Source organism: Tubulanus polymorphus, chromosome 5 (genome assembly GCF_964204645.1).
Source record: "Tubulanus polymorphus chromosome 5, tnTubPoly1.2, whole genome shotgun sequence".
Classification (NCBI taxonomy): domain Eukaryota; kingdom Metazoa; phylum Nemertea; class Palaeonemertea; order Tubulaniformes; family Tubulanidae; genus Tubulanus; species Tubulanus polymorphus.
In genome coordinates, this window is record NC_134029.1 from 4387993 (window position 1) to 4412755 (window position 24763).

At 39.0% G+C, this 24763-nt stretch overlaps 2 protein-coding genes across 3 annotated transcripts; both read left to right on the forward strand.

Annotated features, from left to right (window-relative positions):
* Positions 1-7094: 7094 nt before the first annotated feature.
* LOC141905107 (m7GpppN-mRNA hydrolase-like) lies at positions 7095-11520 on the forward strand. Of its 2 annotated transcripts, none has more exons than XM_074793869.1 (9): positions 7095-7254; positions 7499-7650; positions 7736-7863; positions 8221-8319; positions 8701-8853; positions 8949-9061; positions 9507-9969; positions 10300-10354; positions 10889-11520. In XM_074793869.1, exons 1-9 carry the CDS (start codon positions 7187-7189, stop codon positions 11023-11025), a joined length of 1368 nt encoding a protein of 455 aa, XP_074649970.1. In that variant the 5' UTR covers positions 7095-7186; the 3' UTR covers positions 11026-11520. The 2 variants fall into 2 exon arrangements, with proteins under 2 accessions (XP_074649970.1, XP_074649971.1); XM_074793870.1 differs by lacking the exon at positions 7095-7254 and adding an exon at positions 7271-7390 and having other exon boundaries at positions 10889-11518.
* Positions 11521-13869: 2349 nt separating this feature from the next.
* LOC141905396 (uncharacterized) lies at positions 13870-18644 on the forward strand. Its single transcript, XM_074794242.1, has 4 exons — positions 13870-13971; positions 14059-14174; positions 14345-14490; positions 18404-18644. The coding sequence occupies exons 1-4, from the start codon at positions 13893-13895 to the stop codon at positions 18642-18644; spliced, it is 582 nt and encodes a 193-aa protein (XP_074650343.1). The 5' UTR covers positions 13870-13892.
* Positions 18645-24763: the final 6119 nt, after the last annotated feature.

A 24763-nucleotide genomic window follows, 5' to 3' on the forward strand; every position in this document is an offset into this window, starting at 1 on the left:
GAAATTTGAAAAGTTGTTGGATCAAGAATTCCCAATTCCAGATTTATGGGTTTATACTTCCTGTCGCCTAATCGGTTTCATTCAATTTATTTATGTTTGGGTTGATCGTTCGGGGTATCCGCCTTTCGATAAAATCCATCAATAGGTGGCAGCCTTCGGAACAGTATGGCGCGAAGAAGGAACTGCCAATATTCTTACGCGTATTTGCTGCCATCGGACTGACTTGGTTAATAGGGTTCATTGCTAGTTTAGTCGGAAACTATGAAATGACAAGTTATGTCAGAAACACGGAAAGTAGTTGATAATATCTTAACTTTCGCTGGTGTTATGTTTCAAACTGATGGGAAATCTAAAATCTGACTGTAACATTAGAATATTCCTTATGGCAGTTTCATTAATCGTTTTGAAAATTCGATACCCACATCTATAATTGGAAAAGTTATATCTATCTAATTAAACCATTCATTTGTCAGACGAATGCTAATGAATGCATTTTACCAACATTTGATTGGTTACATGTTAGCTATATACGCAATTTGATCGCGGGAAAGGCAGTAGATCGGCCTAGCGCATCACACAAACATGAATATGCGCTTTCTGATAGTTTCATTTCTGTTTGGTAAGTTAACGTACATCGTAGATACCCGATCGATAAATGTTTGAGACTCTAGTCAGCGTTCATCCTCAAAAAGATATATAATGCTGTAATGATAAACTGTTAAATGCATTGAACCCATGTCTTTATTTCAGCCCTGTGTGAAGGCAGTATTGGTCCTAACGAATACATGACTTTTCGACGCGTCAAACTCATTGAGGGCAACATCGGAAACTTTTCGTTTTCGTATCATATGCCGTATAATCGAACGGATTCATTCGGACAACGAGTTCCTTATTGTAAAAACATAGTGTGCTTTGAAAAACATGAAGATTTATGCCACGTTTTCGGGGACTGTTGCGAGCCAAGTTTACTCCATGATACTAACTCGCATTCATCACGGGTAACTCAGCTGAGTTCCGAGGTTCCATTCGCTTCGTGTCATAGTTTCGAGTTTCGCTATCCACCTTACAATGTTTGGGCAATAAGCAAGTGTCCTCCGGATTATACAGGTAACCTGCTCATCAGGAAGCTCTGCGAGGATGAAGACGGTAGCCATATCGTCTCTTCAATGCCAGTTTATAGGAAAGACAGAATCTTACCATTCAGGAATTCATTCTGCGCCCGTTGTCACGGGTATTCGATGGAAGAAATACAATTTTTGGAAGCTGAACTTTTTTGCGGAGGTTCATATATTACAGTGGAACAAGTGATGAACGAAATAGGTAAAACTGGTAAATACCCGACTGATAACTGCACAGTTCTATATGAAAATGAGAAAACAGACGTCAACCAATCTCCACTATATAGACAATGTACGAGAAGTAATCAACTGCCTGTAGTTTTGTATCCACCCAACTTCAGCATCGAACCTATAAGAAATCCAGAGAGTTTTGAATGCAGAGCCTGCACGTATGTGACTGGTGTGGTGAGTCGGCTAAAAAATAATCAACTCATAGAGTATAAAAGCATTTACTGTATTGCATGTTACCACAATGATTTCGAAATGGACTTGGACGATCTTCGGTGCGTTGATCATTCAAACGTTGTCATCGATCGGGACCTTCAAGGTCTGAGGATTCTTTTGGACTTCAATCTGGTGGAAGGGCTACAGATTCATACATCCGACGGACGCGTCACTAACTTAGAGTCGAAAGACGCAATTTGTCGTCAGGAAGAAGATTATGAATCTAAAACTGGAACATGTGTTAAAGAAATTTGCTTGTCAGGATTCATAAAACATAACAATGAATGTATTCTAGATGAGACCGATTTAGGCATAAAGGCAACGATTTATGTTGGATTTCATTTCATATCCAACAAAACTGTTATGGGAATACCGATTGGTTTATATATAAAACGTTATCTACAGTCGGGTGTCAATTATCCTGCTGTTATGAATGACTACGTTCAAGTAAATACGTCTCACTTTCGGTCGAGCTTTTTTCACGTTGATATTCACGAATTTCGTCGCGCTGACACAATTTTCAGTTCCGATGACGTGCGAAACTTGACAGAAACGACGATTAAATACATTCGAAAATGGTTCAGATCGCAAAGTATGGATACTCTTGAAATCGACGAGGAAAACTTTGAGATGGTCTCTCTAGCCGCTAACAGCAACTGTAGCGCTGGTTACATGGTCAACGAGACTGTTCACGTGAGTTCGAAGCATATCGGACTCAGAGAAAGGCAGACTGTTCTGTTCGATGTAAGGAAAACGCCGAACGGATCAGTTATTACTAAGAAGGTTTGTCGAACTCCGCTTACAGATTGTTTACGACGTTCAGGCGAAAGGGAAAATAATACTTGTATCTTAGCGCCATCAGTCCCACCGTCAGTTCAACCAGAAAAGCTCCCCCAACTTCCCATTCTATCATTGGTCGGAAGTATATTTTCTATATTGAGTCTGTTGTTTGCCGTTTTCGTTCACTTGTTCCTGCCACAACTGAGAACTTTTCCAGGACTTCTCATCGTGAATTTAAGCTTCGCCCTTATCGTTTCTCACGTCCTGATAATAGCATCCGCGAACATACATTCGCTGCGTGTCTGCGAGATTTTGGCTATTCTCAAACACTACATGTGGCTCGTTGTTTTCACCTCTATGAACGCCGTCGGAATCAATATGGCTTACACATTCAACAAGAAGTTCCAATTCGAAACCGCTACAACCAACATCAAACGCAGATTCTTTGCAAATTATACCCTTATTTGGTGTATTCCCCTCGTGGCTTTGGTCCCTTGCTTGTACCTACATTTCAGTCCGGACACACAACTGAAGTCAACCGTCTACGGAAATTTGAAAAGTTGTTGGATCAAGAATTCCCAATTCCAAATTTACGGGTTTATACTCCCTGTCGTCTTATCGGTTTCGTTCAATTTATTTCTGTTTGGGTTGATCGTTCGAGGTATCCGCCTTTCGATAAAATCCATCAATAGGTGGCAGCCTTCGGAACAGTATGGCGCGAAGAAGGAACTGTCAATATTCTTACGCGTATTTGCTGCCATCGGACTGACTTGGTTAATAGGGTTCATTGCTAGTTTAGTCGGAAACCAAATGTTATGGTACACGTTCGAAATTCTAAATTCATTTCAAGGCGTTCTCATATCTATAGCTTTTCTTTGCAACCGTCGCGTATTTGGCTTCCTGACTAGACTAAAGACTACTCCGACTGTGGGAAAATTAACAACTGACACGAAAGTAAGCGGCACAAAATAATATGTATTTTGAATGTGATTTCTTCGTTACAATCTCACCATTAATCGATGATCATTAACAAATAAATTGTGCTGTTATAAAATTCACGAATAACCCTTTACATTCTATGTCTTAGTTTTTTAAAATAAACTTAGACTCACTATTATGTAGATGTTAGAAGAATAAATCAGTTTTGTATTCTGTGAAATTAAGTTTATATTTTCTATTTTTTTGGTCTATACGGAAAGATCTATCCTTATATCACAAAGATTTCACCAAAATATGGAAGTAATCAAATAACGATCGAAACCGATAATGCTTTGCATTCAAAAACCCTGCCGCTAAACCACTATCAAACCCCCTGTTTCGATCCCGGCAGATGTGGTAGGACAACAAATCAAAACAAGAATAAAACGAAATCTACCAATCAAATAAATGACAGGGTCGTCAGTCACTATTTTGAGATAAATAAACCCCACTACATCACCGAGTCATGAAAAATATGAAAGACAACAATACTGTAATATTCAGGATTCGAGCCGCATCGATCAACAGTTTGATGATTTCTGCCAAGCAACAGGAGAAAATCGAGCGTTTAGTAACTATGGTAATTTTTCTTGGTTACGGTTTGTTTTGGCAACGGTTTCTCAGTTTCCCGCTTGGAGAAATTTGAGTAAGACGTGTTTCACGATCGCTCCTCGAAAATCTTTAAATTTGCCGGAAAATTTTGAAAATTATCGAATTCAAATGATGAACAAAATGGATACAACTCCAGTTAAGGTATCAGAGAAATCTATTTATACGGTAAGCACCATTTAATTCTTATTTTTCAAACTTTGAATCGACACGCAAAAAGTCGAACCACACTTGAAGCTTCTTCAAGTTCAAACATATTTTCAACTTTAAGTTCGGGCCAGGGGGTGGGTGGGGCGCCCCATTGTTTTTCGGTCGAGCGACCTTGGAATTTTTTCCCCGATAAAAAAGAGAATGGTGAAATTGTGAGCATATTTCATACCTAATTTCAACCGAGAATTTCACTCAGAATGGCGAGAATGCTTCTAAATGCACCTAATTTTTCAAAGTTTTTCTGGTGGAAGACCCCCAGAAAACCGCTTGCGCTCGTTGATGACGGCGGCTGGGCCGTTATCTACGGGCCACAAACTCGTGTTGACTTAACATCCATGTGTGCGGCCCCCTTTCCCAATATCCGTAGCGCCCCCTTTTCCCAGATCCGTCGCGGCCCCTTTTCTCAGATCCAGATTCCGGGTGATCCGTTCCTGCTCACCGTGCACGTTTTACCCACTTGAAGTCAATCACTATCGAAGTCTGAAGTCTATCACTTTTTTGCTCACTAATTTATTTCTTCGAATATTTTCAGACGCCTCGTCGTATCAATAGTATGAGAGATATTTGGGAGAGGAACAAAGTCAGAAGAATCCTTTTTGGTAAGATTTTTGGTTTAGACTTATCTCCACCAAAGAGACTAATACGTAAACTGCTTTATGTTTTATGATTTTTTCAACAAAATTTCACTCAAATTATCTTTTGATTCCACAGGCACGAATGAAAAAAGTGTCAATACTGTTCCGAAAGTTACCTCCTCGGAACCTGCGATTCTTCCGACCGATTCTTCCAGTGTTTTCCCGCGTGCGGATGTTACGAAAGCTTCCGGAGAAGCAGCCGACTTCGACAAACCAAAACAAACAATCAAACAATCTATACCTTTCGTCGAATTCATCAAAGTCTCCAAAAAATTGAAGAAAGATGTAACATCAAAGTGCCGATCTTTCCTGCCATCTTGGAACCGAAATTCCAAATTACTGAAAGATTTCGTCCATCGTGATGGAACGAAGGTACAACTGGACAAGAAAGATTTGGCGATTAACGGTTCACCATACCGTACAGTGCGTTATGAAAATGATGGTTGGATGTTCAGCGGAACGTTGAAGAAACTTCCCGTTAACGTCGTACTTTTAAATAAGACACGGCTCAATCTTAAAGAGGTGTTGAAAGAAGCTATATTCCTGCGTGAAATATCAAAATCGAAACTAATCCCGAAATGTTACGGTATCTATCCGATTGCCGAAAATACGGATTTCGTTAACTGGTGCCTGGTACTGGAAAAAGTTGACGGAGTGAAACTTCGATTCTTGAAGAAGAACACGTATTCCTCGGGTTCACTGGAAAAAGATTATTTAAAATGGAATCATTTCGTCCATAAACTGAAGCAGGATATTGTTCAGCTTAGTAAAAGTTCAGGTAGGTCGAATACCGCGCGTAATGATAATTCGTTCCACTTTTCGTCGGTAAAATATTTATGAAAATGTCTCTATTTTCAGGTAAATTAGCGGTGGCCAGCGCTGATGACGTAGTTCTGGTCAAAACCGACGACAATGAGATACAAGCGAAAATACTGAAAGTGAAATATCTGGACACGGATTTGAACATCATACGTGAGATTTTAGACCACCGACGAATAGATCGACATGTCGTATTGCTCGGTTCGATCGTCAAACAGTTATATTCGAAATTAGGAGAGGAAATCGTCTCGTGGTTGGCGAACGTAGTCGCGGATCATTGTTTGCTGGAAGATGTACTTCCATCTTTAGAATACATCAGTCGTGCAGTGGATAATTTGATTGAATTCTTCCTGTAAATACGAACTGGACAGTTTCACACGTGTATATAGAAACTTAAGTTACGTTTCTTTCGTTAAATTTTACATTATCAATGTACTGAAAAAAAAACATCTGATACGCACGCCGCGTGTGATCGTTCAGTGTCAAGGTCGACCTACGACTCGATTCCAACGTTGTCGATGACGCGTTACAGTCGGGTCTGAGGTTGATCACCCAGTACCGGTAAAACTATTGCAACCACTATCGATGTTTTGAAGAACCTCTATGGTGGGTGCTATCAATCAGAAATATCTGAATTGACAAACTATGTCGAAAACTTGTTAAAGTGATAATGTTTGAGAAATTATTCCAAAGATTATGTACTCAATATTTCATATTCCAACAAACATAATGTTCTTTAATTTTTGATTCGGGAATCCATTTCTATTGGTGGATTCGGTGCTAAGTGAAATCATCTTAAGTAGTTTTGTTCAATATATATAATTCACTAAAGGTGCTTCAAAGCCAGTCATTTTGTAAATAATAACCCCTACTGCTGATCTTTTAATTCTACACTATATATCGTTATTAAATGATTTACATCAATTTGAAAACAATTATTTGTTTTCTTTTTTTTCTGTGAGAGAAATTGTTGTATTTTACCTCATGGAGACGACTGAGGCTACTTAAAAGGACCGCCCGCTGGAACATTAAAAGTAGACCATGGACGTAGCACTATAGATTTTCTAAGGTTGGGAGCTGGAAAGAATTAATCAAGTGGAACTATATGCCATCGCCAAGTCTTGATTTTTGAAATTTGAAGCTTGCGATTCTGGACTAGTGAAAGGCAGAATGTTTGGAAATTTCCGCGGAATATGCACCCCCGACCCCATCGAGTCTGACGCCTGTTTGTCCGATTGGACCGAGTTAAACAAAAAACAACTTTTGGATTTTAGGGATTAGAGGAAATTCCAAAGGACTCTGATGCAAAAAGAAAACGATTATCACTGTGATGATTGAAACGACAATTATATTGGGATTTTGAGAAACAGGTGAAGGGCACGAAATGTCGGGTGTAGCGACATTTCATTTCTGAAAACGATGGGATTCGAACCTGCATTTGATAGTGAGTCAGCCGGGAGATAACAGTGAGCTGGTGAGGTGCATTTAGAATCAACCCCAAAAGCGATGACGTAGAAAACACGGACATAAAAAATATTTACAAATTTCACGACAATTTTCGACATTATTCATCATATAGAAAACATTCGGATAATGGAAAACGCTCCACAGAAACTATCATGTTTCCAGATCCCTCCTCATGTCCTGGATGATCTGTGCAGGTTGGTAGATCGATTCCGTTTAGGCCATAACAAACCTTGTTCCGACGGAGGAGGCTGGAGCGAAAGGACGGGTCCGTGAACACTATTCAAAACACTTAGAATTTTTAAAAGGAAGCTTCAAACCATCGGTCTCCATGTCAGTTACGTTCCATTTCTTTGGATTGCTAACGAATTCTTAGTCAATTCTGAAAATGGTTTCAAAATGACGGCTCTTGAATATATAGTATCACTTTCAAATTTTCAGTCGATTTATCATCAATGTTCCTGAGGAAGAGCGTCAGGATTTCATTCGGATATTCTTTCAAATAGAACTGGCTCATTGGTTCTATCTTGATTTCTACTGTCAGGACTGCAAAGAACTGAAACCATGCGGAATCAAAGATTTTTCATCACAAGGTAGTGCTCTAAAATATTTAACTGCGTCACTACAGGGATACGTCTCTTGATCTTTTCTTAGTTTTCTTTTCTGTTTTGTTGAAAGTTTTCAGACATTGTCCATTCCTGAAAGTGCATTCCGACAGAGTTGGGAAAATATTCGAAGATTGGAGGGAATACAAAATGGCAGTTCCCACATATGGTGCTATTATGATCAACCCTTCGCTTACAAAGGTACACCGCAACTTTTGTTTAGGCCTATTGGAAGAGAATCTGAAAGATATCAAAGAATCTATTTTAACTGCAGCTTGTCGAGACTATTTGAAATCTCGGGAATTTTGATAACATGTGCCCTTAGAGATGGGCTCATCCACAGGTGACAAGAACTATAAGAAGCGAACAAATATTTAGTTTAGTTCTCAAAGTTTGGTACATTTACCCTACCGTTCCATATGAAACTACTTTAAGGACAATCTTCATTTATTCACGTAAAGATATGCAAACTGATAAATTTTCGTGACCAGACACTATGTAATTTATGAGAAGTTCTGTGACAAACATTCCGCTAATTGTGATATGATTACCTTGAAGGTGGTGCTCGTGCAAGGATTCTGGGCGAAGTCCAGTTGGATGTTTCCGAAAGGCAAAGTGAATGAAGATGAAGCCGAAGCTGATTGCGCTGTTCGTGAGGTAGGCCTAATCTAAAAAAAAGTATCCACGGAGGTTTCCGTTGATATTTTAGTCACTTTCTTCCTGCTGTGTACATAATGCTTATGATCGCATACATAAGGAGACTCGGTTCATTAACGTAAAGAATGTTGTCACGTTGAAAAAGCGCATAGCTACAAAACCTGTGTAGCAAATTAAGTTGTTATCATTCGTGAAGTAGTTTATTCAGTGTCCCTTTAACTCCTTGATTCCTTAAAACCTTCTTCAAAATGGGATATAAAAGTGGTGCATAGGCCTATGCCTCCTCGAAAGTTGAAATTTTCTCCTTTAAAACTCCTTACGTCCAGGAACGACTGATCTGTAGGGATCCCGTATATGCTTTCTTTGTTATCTATTTACGAGGTTTATGAAGAGACTGGATTCAGCATACGCGATTTGATTAATGAAAAAGACTTCATCGAACACAGAATGAATGAACAACTTATCAGATTGTACTTGGTACCGGGAGTTCCTGAGGATACAAAGTTCGAACCGCGAACGAGAAAAGAAATAAAGGTCAGTTGCGCATTTTAATTGATTCATTTTACATGTAAATAATACCCTACTTGAAATTTGAAATTACGAACAAACCAAATTTTCCTATTTTATAGAGAATTGAATGGTTCACGATAGATCATTTACCGGTGCACAAAAAAGATTTGACGCCAAAAACAACGATCGGTTTGACGCCAAATCAGTTCTTTATGGTTTTGCCATTTGTCAAGTAAGTATTTTGATAAATGTATGACAACAGTTGATATAAATTCAACTGCAGGGGTTAGATTGATGCGAAGGACGGTAGTCTGAATTAAAAAATTGTGAAGAAATCACGAAAATCGTGGATATGTTTGAAAAATTGAAGAAAAATTGCTCCAAATTTCTTCATCCCCTTTTTAAGCCCTCGTACAGAGGAGATCAGATTTTATGCACAAGTTGTGTTCAAGATTGAGAAGTTTTATTTTGATATGTGCACATTTTCATCAGTAACTTACGTCGTTGTACATAAGTAGGCCTACCTTGATGTGAAAAAAATGTAAAAATCGTTGAATTTTGTTGAAAATGTGGATAAAAAGCCAATTGTAAGAATCGGAAATAATGTTTCACGCCAGAGTTCATCAATGTGATCCCTGCGATTGTGAAGATTTTTCTGATCGCTTTTTTTATTGTAGGACGCTGCGGCGATTCATAGCGAAACGACTCGGTAACCTGCATGACGGCAATAGCGACGGGAACGGATACAAAACCAGTCGAAAAAAGAGTAAGGACGACAGCTGCAGCGACAGTCAAATACAACAGCAGCAACAACTGAAGCAGGAGATGGCTCAGTACGAACAGGACAACATGGCAAAACAACGTCTCAGACAACAGCAACTATTCGCCGAAAAACAGAAGAAAGGTTTAATAAAACTCGTCGGACATTTGACGCCTGGGTATAGCCACCAGCAGCAGCAGCAACAGCATCAGCAGCTGATTTCATCACCTCGTAAACCCGGTCATCAGTCGACTGCTGAGTCACCGTTTAAAATACAGTTAAACCACGAAATCAGCGCGACGCACGTGTCAGGCCACCACAGCAACAACACGCCATCCACATTCAATCCTTCAGATCACAATCAACAATTCCGAATTCTTGTAAGTGATCGATGGAACTACGATCCACGATGAAACATGATCTCTCCGTGTTGTACCGATTATAGCGTAGAAAATCCAACGCTAAGAATTAAAAATAAGAGTCAAAAATGTTTAAAGATGACGACTATATGTATTTGGATGCTGTAGTCAAAACGTTGAATAAACTGCTAGCTCAAGGAACGTTTTTGGAGTGTTCATTCTTAGTGCGGTTTTTTCAAATGTTATGCTCGTAAGCAATTTCCTTTCAATGAAATGTCATTGGCAGTAGCAGAATTTTACGATATAAGGACGGAATTAAGAAGTTGATTCGTTTTTGGCTTTTATTTTCAGAAGCGTGATGGCACTGTTACACAACAGAGACGAAATCGTGCGAATCACATGACAGGTAAATTGAAAAAAAGAATCTGATGATTTTTGAGTAAAACGTGTAATTTCCAATGCAGGGTCCCTACAACTCCTTGAATCTTTGAAAACTCCTTGACTTTTGAAAATATTTTTCAAGGTCCTTGAAAATCCTTTAATTTTGAGAAATATCCATAAACTCCTTGAAACTCCTTAAATTCTGGGAAAGTCCTATTAAAAATTTTCAAAAGGTCCTTTTCAAAAGACAGTGTATTCTATTATTCTTCACGGTGTGACTTGTGAATGAAAGTTGTTTCACTTTGAGATTTAGACATGTAAAACCAAAACGGCACACACAACAACTGATCAAAATTTGAGAAAAACGGGGATTTTGTTTTTGAATTTTCGACTTTTTTTTCCTTATATATGACCGCAAAAACCTCCTTGAATTTTGAAAATTACTCCTTAAAAAGTCCTTGAATTCTGGATACCAGGAATTGTAGGAACATTGCTATGTATTTTCCTATTTATGGACCATGGCGTGTGAATATCAAAAGATCTGAATTTTGCTTCCTAGATTCGTCCGAAGATGAACGCGGGTTGATTCGTAAGAAACTGCCTCCACAATCACGTCTGCGTAAAGACGACATACATTCAGAGACGTGGCTGAATTTTAGTCTCGACGTCGCCGCGATCATGTCATGTTTCAATTAAACCCCGAGCGTAGATGAACCGTCGGACCTAGTGCAGACGCTGCCCATAGCCGCATTCACACTATCGCTAAAGTTTCTATTCACACACAGAGAAATGGTACGTTCTAAAATTTTCGGTGGATCGGCTGGTTTTTTTTCGGTCTAAATTAGTCCGTTTTAACAGAACATGGAACCGACCAATTTCGAACGGACTTTCGCTAGGGTGAACGCTTGCTCCGTTGTTAATTGGAACGGAATAGATTTAGACCTTCTGAATAACGTAGTGTGAAAGTGGCTTATGGTAACGCGGATTTTGGACGGCTTAATTAGCTGTATATCGTGTGTGATTCATGAATGCATTTTATTTATCTTTATATGTTTTTATTTCGGAAATGTTTTATAGCAAAAGCGAAAATACAATAACAGTGAACTATCTAAACAAATGCGTTCTTTTCCTTGTCTTCAAATGATTGATCCCCTCGTTTTCCAGTACCTGTAGACTTGGTAGAAACCCTGACACGATAGTGACCTCTGTTGCCTATTGACATATTGTAGACATTTAGTCCTGGTCGTTTACTACGAAATAAAGACCGCAAAACAAACGCCACCAAAAATCTCGGTAGCACCAACGCGTACTCGTTACTCATTAAACTTAAGTGAGCGAAACAATTAACGTGACCAGTGCTCAACTGACTGGAACTTGTTGGCTATCAACTATCCTAACTAATTAATCTGGATTTTACGGTTGTTGGAACTTAGTCAATTAACGTGTGGTGTAATGCTGAAACTCGTAGCAAGACGTGTTCAGTTTTTGAAGAAGGCGTGATAGATATACACGCGTAACGCTGGCTCATAATAGGTTTTAAGGAAATGTATAAGTTTCACTGTGCCATCATTCTCATTTTAATGGCTGTGTCATGTAAAGGTAAATACGTTTCAAGTTTAAGTATTTTTGGAGACCATCATGGTCCTCAATTTCAATACAATGAATCTGAAAAATGTGAATACATTCACATTTTTCAGATTGGTTTCAGATTTTTTGGACGTTAAGGTGAGGATATGATAAGAAAACGTGTTCTACTAAAGTGCTTATTGATATCACAATTTTCCTACGTTTAACTTAGCGCAATTATAGCAATAACTGCTATAAGGTCAAACTAAATCATATAAATGTTTAGGTCCTTTTTATACATCGTTTCATACCTATGAAACAATACCTAATTCAGGAATTCTTTCTCATTCTGTGTACTCAATAACTGAATAGATTTATGGATATCTACCATAATAGAGTTTTAAAAATCCATATATAGAAATAGCATTTTAAAGATATTAGATTGTACATGTATATATATGCGATTGAACTAGCAATGAACCCAGTAATGCTTAAGTATATTTGAATGAATAGATTAATTTGCTTTTAGAGCCTGAAACCGTCTAAAATCAGAAATGGTGGACGTTTTCTTTCCATAACTAAGCATGTGAAGGAATGAATTGAATACTGTGTCACAGTGTCTGATATTTGCCTAGAAATACCTTGGCCTAAATAGATTGACTGGTCTTAATTCATTTTTCATAGGGATTAATGAGCTAGCACACCATGCTAAGACAGAGTACGATTGTTTTGAAGGAGTTTGTTTCGACATCTTAAAAAAATGCCCCCCGCTGAAACCAGTAAAATGTCCAGGTCTTTGTTTGGTAAGTACTAAAATACTCTTCCTTTACGTCGTACTGGTCAGCTCGTACGTAGAACTCGAGAAGTTTAGTCGATTTTGATCTTTGATTCCCAACGAAACTATTTCTCTCTTTCACCTACAGAAATATTACTTTGAATTCAACGCTTCGGACGCGTACGTGAAAAAATGTGCCAATAACGAAGGGGCGGATTCGTGTCCGGCTCAACAAACCGATTATGCCGCTACGTCAGAGGATATCGAGTCTATTTCAACGTTAATTGGTTCGGTCGGTGAAATAGAGTATGTGATGAAAACATGCTGCGCTGATCAAATGTACTGTAATTCTGTGGAAATTCTCTATTTCTCGAGAAGAAATATTCTAACGCTTATTTTGATAGGTATGGGTATATCAGGACTCAGTACCGCTGTTATCATTTAAAAGTATACAAAGCTTTTAAAGATTTGATTTCTACCGCGAACTACGAACTTTACTTAAATGTTTGATGCTCATCAAAAGTGATATAATGCTTGATTTAATGTATATTTATTTATTTGTTTCAAATGATATGTAAGAATTAACCTATATTTCTACTTGTACAAATATATACGTGTCATATACGTAGATTTTAAGATGCCTGGTTTTCTGAATTGCTTTTCTCAAAACGTCGCTTATTTTCCGGTGAAAACCATGACAAGAAGGACGACACATAATACAGTAGAACTCACTTAATTCGGATCACCTAGTATTGCAAAGTTTTGTCCGAATTAAACGAAATCCGAATTATGTCCTCTCGTTTGAATAGAAATTACCTAGAGGGGGACTGAAATTTTGTTCCCAAATAAGTGAAAATCCGAATAAAACCGATCCGAATTAGGCGAATTATACTGTATACAAGCTAAGTCTTAAGGTGGAAAGGTTCACTTGATGTAAAAACCTCTTATAAATGTGAAACCATTGATCTTAGTACATATTTTGTTAGAATGTGCAGTGTTGCACGAACAGGTTTGAGCTCTTAGGTTCTGTATTATAGAAAATTACTATGTCTATCCTTAATTGTGAAAGTTGTAAGATGACCTCGACTAATCACACAAAGAGTGCAAGTTTTAAGTGATCGGAGAAAGATTGTACTCATAATGAATAGATTTTAAGAACTAGACTGGTAGGCCCTACATTCATATTCGAAGAAAGAAGAAAGACACTTTCCATGCGTATAGAATGCTGTCTTACAGTATTACGGAAATATCGAAGCTTATTTGTATCATCACGTTCGCTTTAATAGCTTTATTATGTAAAGGTAAATTAAATTTAGGACATTTCGAAAATGTATTTTGATATTTGAACAAGTCTATTCATCGATTTGAGGATCTATACGTTTTGATAGGTAATCCACAAGCACATACTCTTTCGCCGGAGTATTATTGTTATGAAGGGGTTTGTGTCGATGTCGTCAAGAAATGTCCCCCACTGGAATCAGTGAAGTGTCCTGGACTGTGTTTGGTAAGTCGTGTTCATACTTTCGAGCAAACTCATTACTTTCTCTTTCAACATGGGAAAACCGTCCAGGTCTTCCGATTTCTTCGATTCATCATTTAGCGTCTGGTCCAAACGCTACCGAGTTAGACCATGGCTCTAAAACAAGCTGTTCAAATGTATTTGTTAAATTACAGAAATACTATTTCAAACTCAACGCCTCGGATGCATATGTGAAAAAATGCGCCAATAACGAAGGGGTGGATTCGTGTCCGGCTCAACAAACCGATTATGCTGCTACGTCAGAGGATATCCAGTCTATTTCAACGTCCATTGGTTCTGAGTATGAAATAATGAACGCGATGAAAATATGCTGTGTTGATGGAAAGAACTGCAATTCTGTGGAAAAACTCAATTCTTCGATAAGAAGTATCTTAATGTTTGTTTTGATAGGCTTGGGTTTTTCTGGACTTTCATTGAAGTTTTTCTGAATTCAGTAATTATCATGGACGTCAAGAATCCGTCCTCCCTCTCGGCCGGGATCCGAATCTGACAATCACTATAAATCTATTCATGCGCACGTGATGAAATTATGCAAACCAGAGGAATTTATTGCAAATAATGAATTGTAGTTAATCCATGTTTAATTTGATAATGCTAATCAATTGTATTATTCATATTATGTCAAAATCAATGTATTTGTTTTTTCCGTTACTTTACCCGTAGAAATATCTACAGGATTACAGTCATGTACACGTGTATCAACACATGTATCTATGTATATTGTCTCTATGTTTTCATTAATTCGAATAATTCCAAAATACCTAGTAAAATTGGTAGCTCATTTTCACTCGTCACAGACGTCATATGTTGCAACAGCAGAGGAATTGACACTGTTGATATGTGTGTTAAAATAAGGGTGAACGAGCTCTCCATCATTTCTCCGAATAACATGTAGTCACCATTTGTCCTGATGAATCTGCAAATAAAGAGTTCACGACCCGAATATAGCTGAATATAGCTGCAAGTATATTGTCTACTATCAGCCACTTTGAATGAAGTATCTTCTATCTATTCAAATGCCGTTATCGGTAAAACGATTTTTCAATTTGGATTTAATGGGTTTTTAATCATTTTACGTCTGGACATGAATGCATGCTTTAATCGTGTTACAAGTAATACACGCGCCAATACTTCTAACAAAATCTACATTAAGTTTGAATCCAGTCCGCATCAATGAAGGTTGTTTGTGTGGCCAGTATAAATTAATCGAATCATATCCATCGTTGTGATGTTTTAATGCATGTTTTTGACGCCGTCAAAACCGATACGATAATGGATAATGGATTTATACATTGATAACTGCTAAGCGTTATTTAAGGGCTACTGTGTGAGTCGATGTCATCAATATTGGTGTTTCAAGATAACAATTACGATTGTAAATTTTGGCGTTCATTTTGTAATTGATGACTCATTTTGCGATATCAAGACATATCAAGACCCAACATTCTAATACATCTCCCTCCATAAACGGAAGAATTATATCTAAGCCCCCAGCTTTATCATATTCTTCGATGACTTTGCAATACCCAACGTCAATGTCGTAATCCATCATCAGGACCCATCAAATTTGCATTAAATCCATTTTTCTACTCAGATATCAGTATAGTTTTCATGAATAATAGTGATCTATTTATGAAATAGTTCATTCAGTTTTGACAGAAATCTAACTGAAAAGAAGACTGAGTAACTACCAGCAAACTTGGTGGATCCTCACATGCCATCAGTGGAATCCTCGATTGCCCACAGGGTGGGAGGTTCTTCATTTTGTAGACTGGTTGCCTGTCTCAGTCAATGTTCTACGTAGACTGGTTGCTGGTCTCTACCTTCAGTCTACCTTCACCCTCTATTCTGACTGCGAATGCAGGTGGCGCAGAATTGGACAGACGACCAGTCTATGTTCTACGAAGATAGAGACCGGTAACCAGTCTACCCATTTTTGGGCTACTCGGTTAGACTAGTTGCCGGCCAATTATCGATATATTTAAACCCAAAATGCATGTTACTTTATTGATGCGTAATCTTTTTTTGCTCTATGAACGAAATATGTTACGACCGAAACTTGGCACTCGCTATATTGAGGTACGATTGTTTATCTGACTCCCACTCACTATTTGTAATATGTACGATTCCCATAAAAACCCGCATGATCGAATTTGACCGTTCAACGCGAGCTTGATTGAAACTAAGAAATTGTTTCTGACAATCTATTTGGTCAAGTAGGGACCGGCTGATGGCGGCGAGCTACTTGTGCTGCGTTGGTGGCCAGTGTGTTGTGAAGAAAATGTCAACTAGCGGAGAAAATATTTTATATAGCCCGAATCGTCGGTGACCTTGTCGAATATCGTCTAGGGCCCAGTGTCTTCCTCTAGATACTCCTCGATAATTCTAAGTTGCACTAACCAATTCCTACAATATAAGAACTTAGCGAACGCGTAATACGTATTTTGCATTCTACACCAAACGATAGCCATTAGGTAACTCGAGACTAGTCCCATTAGTTTTGCGAGACTGATTTGTATAACGAGTCCGACCGAATTTGTATTTCCTCAGCTCGCAAAAATGGTACCCGCGAACGTTATGAAAGAAGTCGCATTAGGAGTCCATTTCGTTAGCTCCAAAGACGTTAACACTGAAGAGAAAGGATCTTCGTTCCTTTTAGCTCAACTATCGTCTGCGCAGTGACATTTTTTCCGTTTACTTTCGTATTTGAAAATGCGAAACAGCTTGTGTCCAAATATTATTCTCGATGGGAACAATGTTGACTTGTGTACGACTTTTGTATCAGAGGAGGCGCACTGTTACGTAAGCTTTATGAAAAGCAAATAAAACGGACAGAAATAGTTGATTATATGAAAACATCGGGGGTTTTATCTCCATCTGATATGTATAAGCTGGACGGTATTGTGTTGAGTGCAACACATATATTTTTGTCTTGTAGAACATTTTCTTTAACGTGTGCCCGACCAAGTTCAAAGTGGTGCACGAAGAGTTCGACTGTTCATTGACATTGACAGTAATGAGAAGGGGTTATCAATCGACAGGGTATATAGATCTCGAAATAGAAATCACCGCAGCATTTGTCGATATTTGTTATTTGTTAGACAGGATTAATTGACTTCGAATTTTAAAACTTTCGAAATCGTTTTCATCGAGCGTTTTGTAAAATGGCGTTATTTATCCGTATAATGTTCTAGGCTATGAACGACTGAAGTAGCTCGTCACTATTATCATAGTAAGCACTCTTTTCTCCGGAATAAAAAACCAATATCGACACTGATGCATTATTACTCTGACACAACCATCGCTTACAGCAGCAGGACTTTGACTATGATTGCCTTTAGATGGATAAGCTTGCGAGATATTGATTAGCTAACCACACGGGCTTTAGGGCATTGTGTACAAACGTTGGTGATGACAGCTACGTACCCGGACGGAGGCAACGTGTGACCTAGCATCATCGACGTTACAAATTGTCGAACGGATTAAGAAAAGCGAACGTTCAAACCGTCAAGGCAAAAATGAACGCCATGACGTCATGCATCATTAGAGTAATGGAATAGGACCGTAATATAGAAATTAAGATACACGTATGCGTGTATGCGTTTGTACGTATGCGACGGTTCGGCCGATACGTACTTACTCTGATGGGTATTAGAAAAAAGTGCGCCAGGCAAAAATGACAATTTTTGCCTCTTAATTCTTCTGGTTAGTGCACTGACTAGTTACGGTGGGGATAACAAACAGCTGAGATTTGTTCAAGTCGTAAGTGTAAAGGCTATTGTTTAGTGTTGGTAAGAACCCTAGATGTTTTTTTATTCTCGGTTATATCATCGACGCACGCTTATCGTCGACGCTAGGCTAATAATGTCTTAGTGGACGTGATGTATTTTATGATTATACAATTGGAATCGTGTCCAGAGAGGTTGATCAGATCTCTAGTGGTCAGTTCTTCTGCTTCGTTGGCCGTTGGCATCGATTCAGCTGTGGCTACTGAAGATACAGCCGATCAACTCCAGGTTCCATGCGTGTGAGGACGGCGGCTGCCAGAACACATCGAACACGTTTACAGCGATCAGGATAAATACGGATTTACAACCAAAGCTCGGTAGATTGTTTCCCTAGGGAAATTAGGGATTATTTGAATAATTCCGTCATTGTGAATGAAAGTCGTGTGTTTTGTTTGCGTTTCGTAGACGTGTGCGCTGCAGTTTCTGCTGTTATATCGGAGACATATCTCTGAACGCTGCTCGAAGACATCTCGATCCGGCAGCAGCGCCGGCGGCAAATACTCGAATTTTCGAAAATCCGACCTGTTGTCGTCGTGTGGTCAAACGCTTCTTACAAGACGCGCTTTTTGATGTAAAATGCGACGCACGCGCGATGGAAAGTTTCGCGACGTCGTGGAGTTTCTATGAATGGTCGCCGGTAATTTAGACTATTGTTTGAATTGTTCAGTGTGGACGCCCACGCATTCTCGTGCGGATGGTTATGTTCGCGACGCGTGCAGTCCGGACTACTCTATTTCCGATAAGTTGGCCACAACGGACACAAAAACTGGGCGCCACCACATTTCTATAGATATCATGTTATCAAACAAAAGGATAAACCTGCCGCAACTTCGTTCAAGTATCATCAGAAATAAGGTGAGTGATCAGTCGAACTAGTTGGGCTAAAATGCGCAATAAAAAACAAAACAGGAAAAACCAAAGATTTCCATTGAAAATGATTTCATAGAAAGGGAAACGATGCAGGCGATGATGACAACATAGTTTGTTTTCAATAGTTTTTTTTTCAAAATTCCTATTGCAGTCTACATTTGAAAAAATCATTTCCAATTTTGAAAAAAACTCATCAATTCCTATAGAAGATAAATTCTCAGGAATTTTGAAATTCCTAGAAGACGGAGAGCAGGAGGTAGAGAGGGTGCGGGGTTGCAGGCTGCACGTGGGTGAAACATATCGATTTATCACAACACTTGAATAATTCAACGTAATCCTGCTGCCTATGTAGCTACCCACAATACTAACAACAGTGTGGATCTGGGTGACGATGAAATGAAATCTTAATCCGATTTCGGGAATTTTATTTTTCCTCCACGGTTTATAAATGATTAAATGGAAATTCGTTCGTGGCCGTAGCAATTCAATGGGCTACCTTCCTACGAACAGCACATGTTTGATTAAAACTAATACGCAGTAGGCTCAGTTACAGATTCGGAAGAAAGTTGAATATTTGGTAGTTTGACATTTTGTCGGATTGAGATAATCCGCTCTCGTTTTAAACGTTCCCTGCAGTAGTAATTCTAGCCAGCGCTGAGGCCTAATGTGTACTTGAGAATAAGTGACGGATTTAAATTCTCCGTCGTTATTCATTCGTTCAGCGCATACACTTGATGCGTTTGTTCTGGAGATAGTGCTACCCATTAACGGTTTTGCTGAGAGAAATTGTCAGTACCAGGGTATAATCAATACGGTATCTTACCATCGCTGAACGTATTATAGGCACGCAGTTATGTATATTGTACCCCGTCTTCGCCGTCGCCTAATGGAATTGTTTGGAAAAGAGGGCCATTCCATCGCCGAGCAAATCGTCGACATTTCGCATCTCGGGTACGAAACAGGCCAATAAATAGAAAAGGTGTCCTATTTCAATACTTAGGCGCCCCACCTAATTAAATATACCCGAATAAAGCAACTGTTTTGGTGGACAACGTCGTATGGTTCATCTGTCCCTTCGTTGATGTGGTTCGTCTTCAAAACTGAAATACCGTTATTTGTGCAATAATATCTAGGACGATTTTTGGAAGTCCTCAGACGCGTGATTCGACAATATCAAATGTATTGAATATATCTTATACTGAAGCGCGTTATCACTTTCTAATTCACTAACCGCATTGTGAAAACATCGGTTGCCTTAGTGCATTAGTTAAATCCTCTATTTTTGTATGTATGATTTTCTATTTTATTTCAGTAAAGTTTCATACACCTCACGCTGGAGCTAAGTCGATTGACTGGTTGCAGAGTATACCGATGTGGATCCGACCCTCAATCGTAAGTACTAGATTATAAGCCGACAGGCATTTCAACAACGTCTTGCTTATTGTTCACAGCTCGTCTGAATGGCGGGCAATGGCACTCCTTTCCTCCAGGTTGCCGCTTCTAGATGTCCACGACATGTGTATTAATCCTATTTGTGTGGATCCAAGTTACGAGAACATTTCGGATTTTACCAAAATTATATTATGACGACCGAAAAGTTTTACGCATCCGTGACGTGGAAAATGGTAGCGAAACCCCCCGATGCTTCGTCCGTCTCAAAACCCTGACTTTCTTAGCATTTTAATCATGGGGAATTTGCATTTCTGTATGGTAAATACTGATTTGAAAATGATTTAAGATTCCAATAACTAACTGTTCACATACTTCATAATAGTCTGCGAGTTGATATTTCCTATGATCATTTGCTCCTAGAATGCACAGAGAGTTTGAAGACCGATCCCCTTTGGATTCCAGCCTTTCAATACTGATTGAAGCTTATTTCGATGCATTCACACCTAGTCGATTAACCGAAATGGTTAATGGTGTTGATACTTCCAGAATTACTGTATCATGACTTCTACGAAATTTGAAATTCGAAAGTTTAAGCACGTCGTTGAAATGGACCCTTTCTGATGGAATAAATTGCATTAATTTCACCGAGTGCTTGTAAATTCTTCCCCTTGTGAACTGAAAATCGCATTTCACTTCGATCCCGGAACATCTCGGCGGCTGTAGTACGCGTATATTTTCACCTCGCGCCTGTTGAGGACGACGTGTACCCGATTGTATAAGTAACAAATTGATTTTGTGTCAGAGCGAATCTCGGGCGTTTTATGGAGATTCTGTAACTGGGACGAGTAACATTAATTTGCCGGGCGTGTAATTAAATTGATTCCATTTCCTATAGCAAACGACTAGACCGACTGTCTTTGACAATAAATCTGCCCGTCTATCAAACCAGGCAAATTCATTCCTAACCTTCTCCGAGTAGATGTTGATTATTTCACTTACTAAACAACGATTTTGCATGTGTTTCTTTAAAAATTAGGTTCGTTATTCGCGCCCCCTTTTTTAGAGAATTTCTAAGTCCAATGAATATGATTCTAAATGATAATCGATACCGAAAGTGAACTATTAAATGACTTGTCCATATCTATTTTTTGCGGGGGGAGTGGAGTAAGTTTACCCCTGCTGTTTTTTACATGTTAACGAACACCATAATCATTCGGACGAAGATGGCGGTCTATATTTTTGCCATGTCGGCTGATGATGAACCGTTGGTATATATGGGTTTTTGGATTCAATGTAGATATAAGAATATTTTACTGATGAAACGACAAATCACACAGATCGGTCTGGTATTTCACAGAGGCGTCAAGTATCATTTGCAAGAAAAAAGCAATATAGCGAAACAAGAACGAGCGAAATTCATTGAGAATAGAAAGTTCTCCTTGACCTTAAGATACATTTGATCTTATAAGACAGAGTCGACCGATAGGAAAGTTGACTTAAGAATTATGTAACCATAGCTTATAAATATAACATGTACAGGAAATTAAGAGATGATGGCTGATATGTTGCATCAAGTGCCACCGCCTTAGTTTCACGGAAGCATGAAATCGGACAGAGAGATGCGATGAGGATTTTGACGGAGGTATCTCTGTTCGGATCGGCGTATGGCAGAAGTTTGTCAGGTAGATGCGCGATTAAACTGATCATCCTACCGGTGATTATTGTATAACGGTCGTTAAGCCGTCGAATATTGTTTTAAATGTCAGCCGCTTACGTGGGCGGCTAGCTTCTATTTTCCGCATGGTTATGCTTGTAAGACGCGTCCGAGCGATTTAACACCCCGTGTCACGTCGACAGTATTAGCTGTTATACCTCGGGCTATTTGAAAAGGTATTTGAATTGTAAAATCAGTCGGTTTCATTCATTCGAACTTAACGATATCTGACGTGAAATATATGATCTGAACTGACAAAATTACTTTCGAATTGTTTTATGTATTTTCCAAAAAAACCTCGACTGAAAAGTTTTCATAAGTCCCTTTCTTTGAATGCATTGATTTGTTACGAAGTGGTTTGTGAGAATGATGAATATTGGCCGTATTGGCCGTCAAATGGCCGTCAACCGCGGCATTCAACTTTAATAAGCTGATTACAGTGACGTGAATGGTCTCTTTATAGGTTGGAAGGTTGGGCGATTGAAGTCTCTTTTAGTTGGTTGCCAGATATTACAACAATATTGTGAGGCATTTTTCAATGTATTCCCGGTATGATATTTTAGATAATTAATAACGTTCGATAAACCTGTTTTGATTCCATTCGTATAAATGTACCTTGTCCCAAACTAAAAAAATCGTAATCCCAACCACGACGACGGTCTCAGACGGCGAATGAGAATTCGATACACTATTGGGCGAACACTAATTCATTCGCTTGCATTGAAATTAGAGATAAACCCACGCAGTTCCTAAAACTTCTAAAGGCTGGCTTATGTCGACAAGCAACGCGACGCCTACCGACTCCTACCGACGCAACCGAGAGCAACTGCGATCGCAGCCCAGCTTATGTCGACTGCGCTCCGATTCCCAGCAACTGAGGCCGACTAGCGGGATACGAGATCCTCCCAGTTGCTTCCCTAGATGACTATCCTTCCTCGGTTATCTAAAGAGGGTTTCCAGCGGTCCTTCCAAGTCTTTCTGTGTCCTTCTTTTGGAAAAAGTTTAGACAAACATCATCCTTGTCCTTCTTTTTGACTCTAATCCTTCCTCTTGATAAAAAAGTCCTTCCAAATTTGTAATTTAAGTACTTTTTGTGCGCAATTTTGTTGCGAATTCGACTGTAGAAGTATTTTCTTACTCAGACCTGGTAATTCAATTGTCAGTAAGATTGAATATACAGGAAATTGACCTTGAAATGTATGACTGGTCTACATGACGAGTATTCCGGCAAAGGCATTGCGAAAGTGCTCCCTTGTGGGCCCTCATTTTACGGGAAAGTACTTCTTTCCGAGTCCAAAAGTCCCTCCTAAAATTGCCGAAAAAGTCCTTCTTAGTACTTCTTTTTATCCTGGCCTTATACCACTGGAAACAGTGTGAAATGTTCTATATCACTCATTACCGTAATCAAAGAAACGACTTGAACTACGGTATAGTCAGCGTACTAACCGGTGTGAGCTCGTCTGATTGAAGAATACCCGAATCTTCGGATGAACTTGAGGCCCCTTTGACATCGTTTTGGAGACGGAAGTCGCTTATTTTCAAGTGCTGATGAACTGACGGATTAATTGTTAAGGAATTCTTGACGTTTTCCCGTAACTGAGCGTGGGATGCCTACGACAGTTTCCTTCATTGCATTTTCCCGAAAAGCTACTAAGTGATAGCACCCTAAATCATAAAAATAAACAGCTATATTTGTTATTTAAACAACTTAGTATGAAAATGTCGCTTTAGCTTAAAAACTTGCCGTCCTTCCTGTAGATTAAATATTTTGATTTCGTGGACCTCGCCAAAAGGTAATTTGTTCGAATCGTATAGACATCTTTTTACGCCTACCCTTGTTCCGTTACGTAATGCTTAGTCAAATGTACTCAACCCAACAAATGCTTTTAATTTAAAAAGGACCAATCTACGACTTTGCGGAGAATTTGTTGCTTTTGAAGTCGGGTAGATGTGTATTTAGAGTAAGCGAAGAGAGCGGAGTATGCTGGTCCATTGTATCAGTAACAGCGCATGGTGGTGTCATGAGCAATTTACTTTGCATTGAAAATTTCAACCCGACTTATATCAGCGACGGAAATGGAAGGATAATAGGTCTTGGCAAAACAGGATTCCCTACGCGGGTTCCTGATAGCACGGTAACAATGCATTTAATTTTACAATTTCGCCAACCAGAAACCAAGCCTTTCTCCGCTGATATGTAGTATAATTTCACTTCCAATATTCTATGATTTGGTTGTAGACTCGTGGTGAACGTGAACAACCTCGAATAAGATAAGTTAAACTCCATATGCTATATAGTTGTGGGTGCGTCATCTAAAAAAAGATGGCCCCATACAGACCGCGAGCTGGAGTTGACGATTGTGTATTACATGAAAACGTAGAGACATAGAGCGTCTTTATATCGTTCCATGTTTTTGCGAAGGCTAAATGTTTATATTTGGCTGCGGTAATTCGAGAACGAACTGGCTACGCTGAAAACGTAATTTCCTAAGGCTTTTTGTCCATTTGTATGGTTGGGACATCTATGATGGCAACAAGAAGCGGATGCCGGGTGAAGGCATAGTAATAAAGGGTAATGAAGTGACTCGAAGATGCGAGATACGCCTCGAAAGGTTAAACGTATTATACGAAACGGTCTTTGTTTTACAACGTGATGATTGACTAATTTACCAGTGGTGCTGATTAGGTCTCATTCAATGTAGACACGAAGCAATTTTATCGGTAACGCGGGTACCGCTGAGTACTCAACCGCCCGCGGTAATGGTAAAAGGTCCAGGGTTGATGACAAA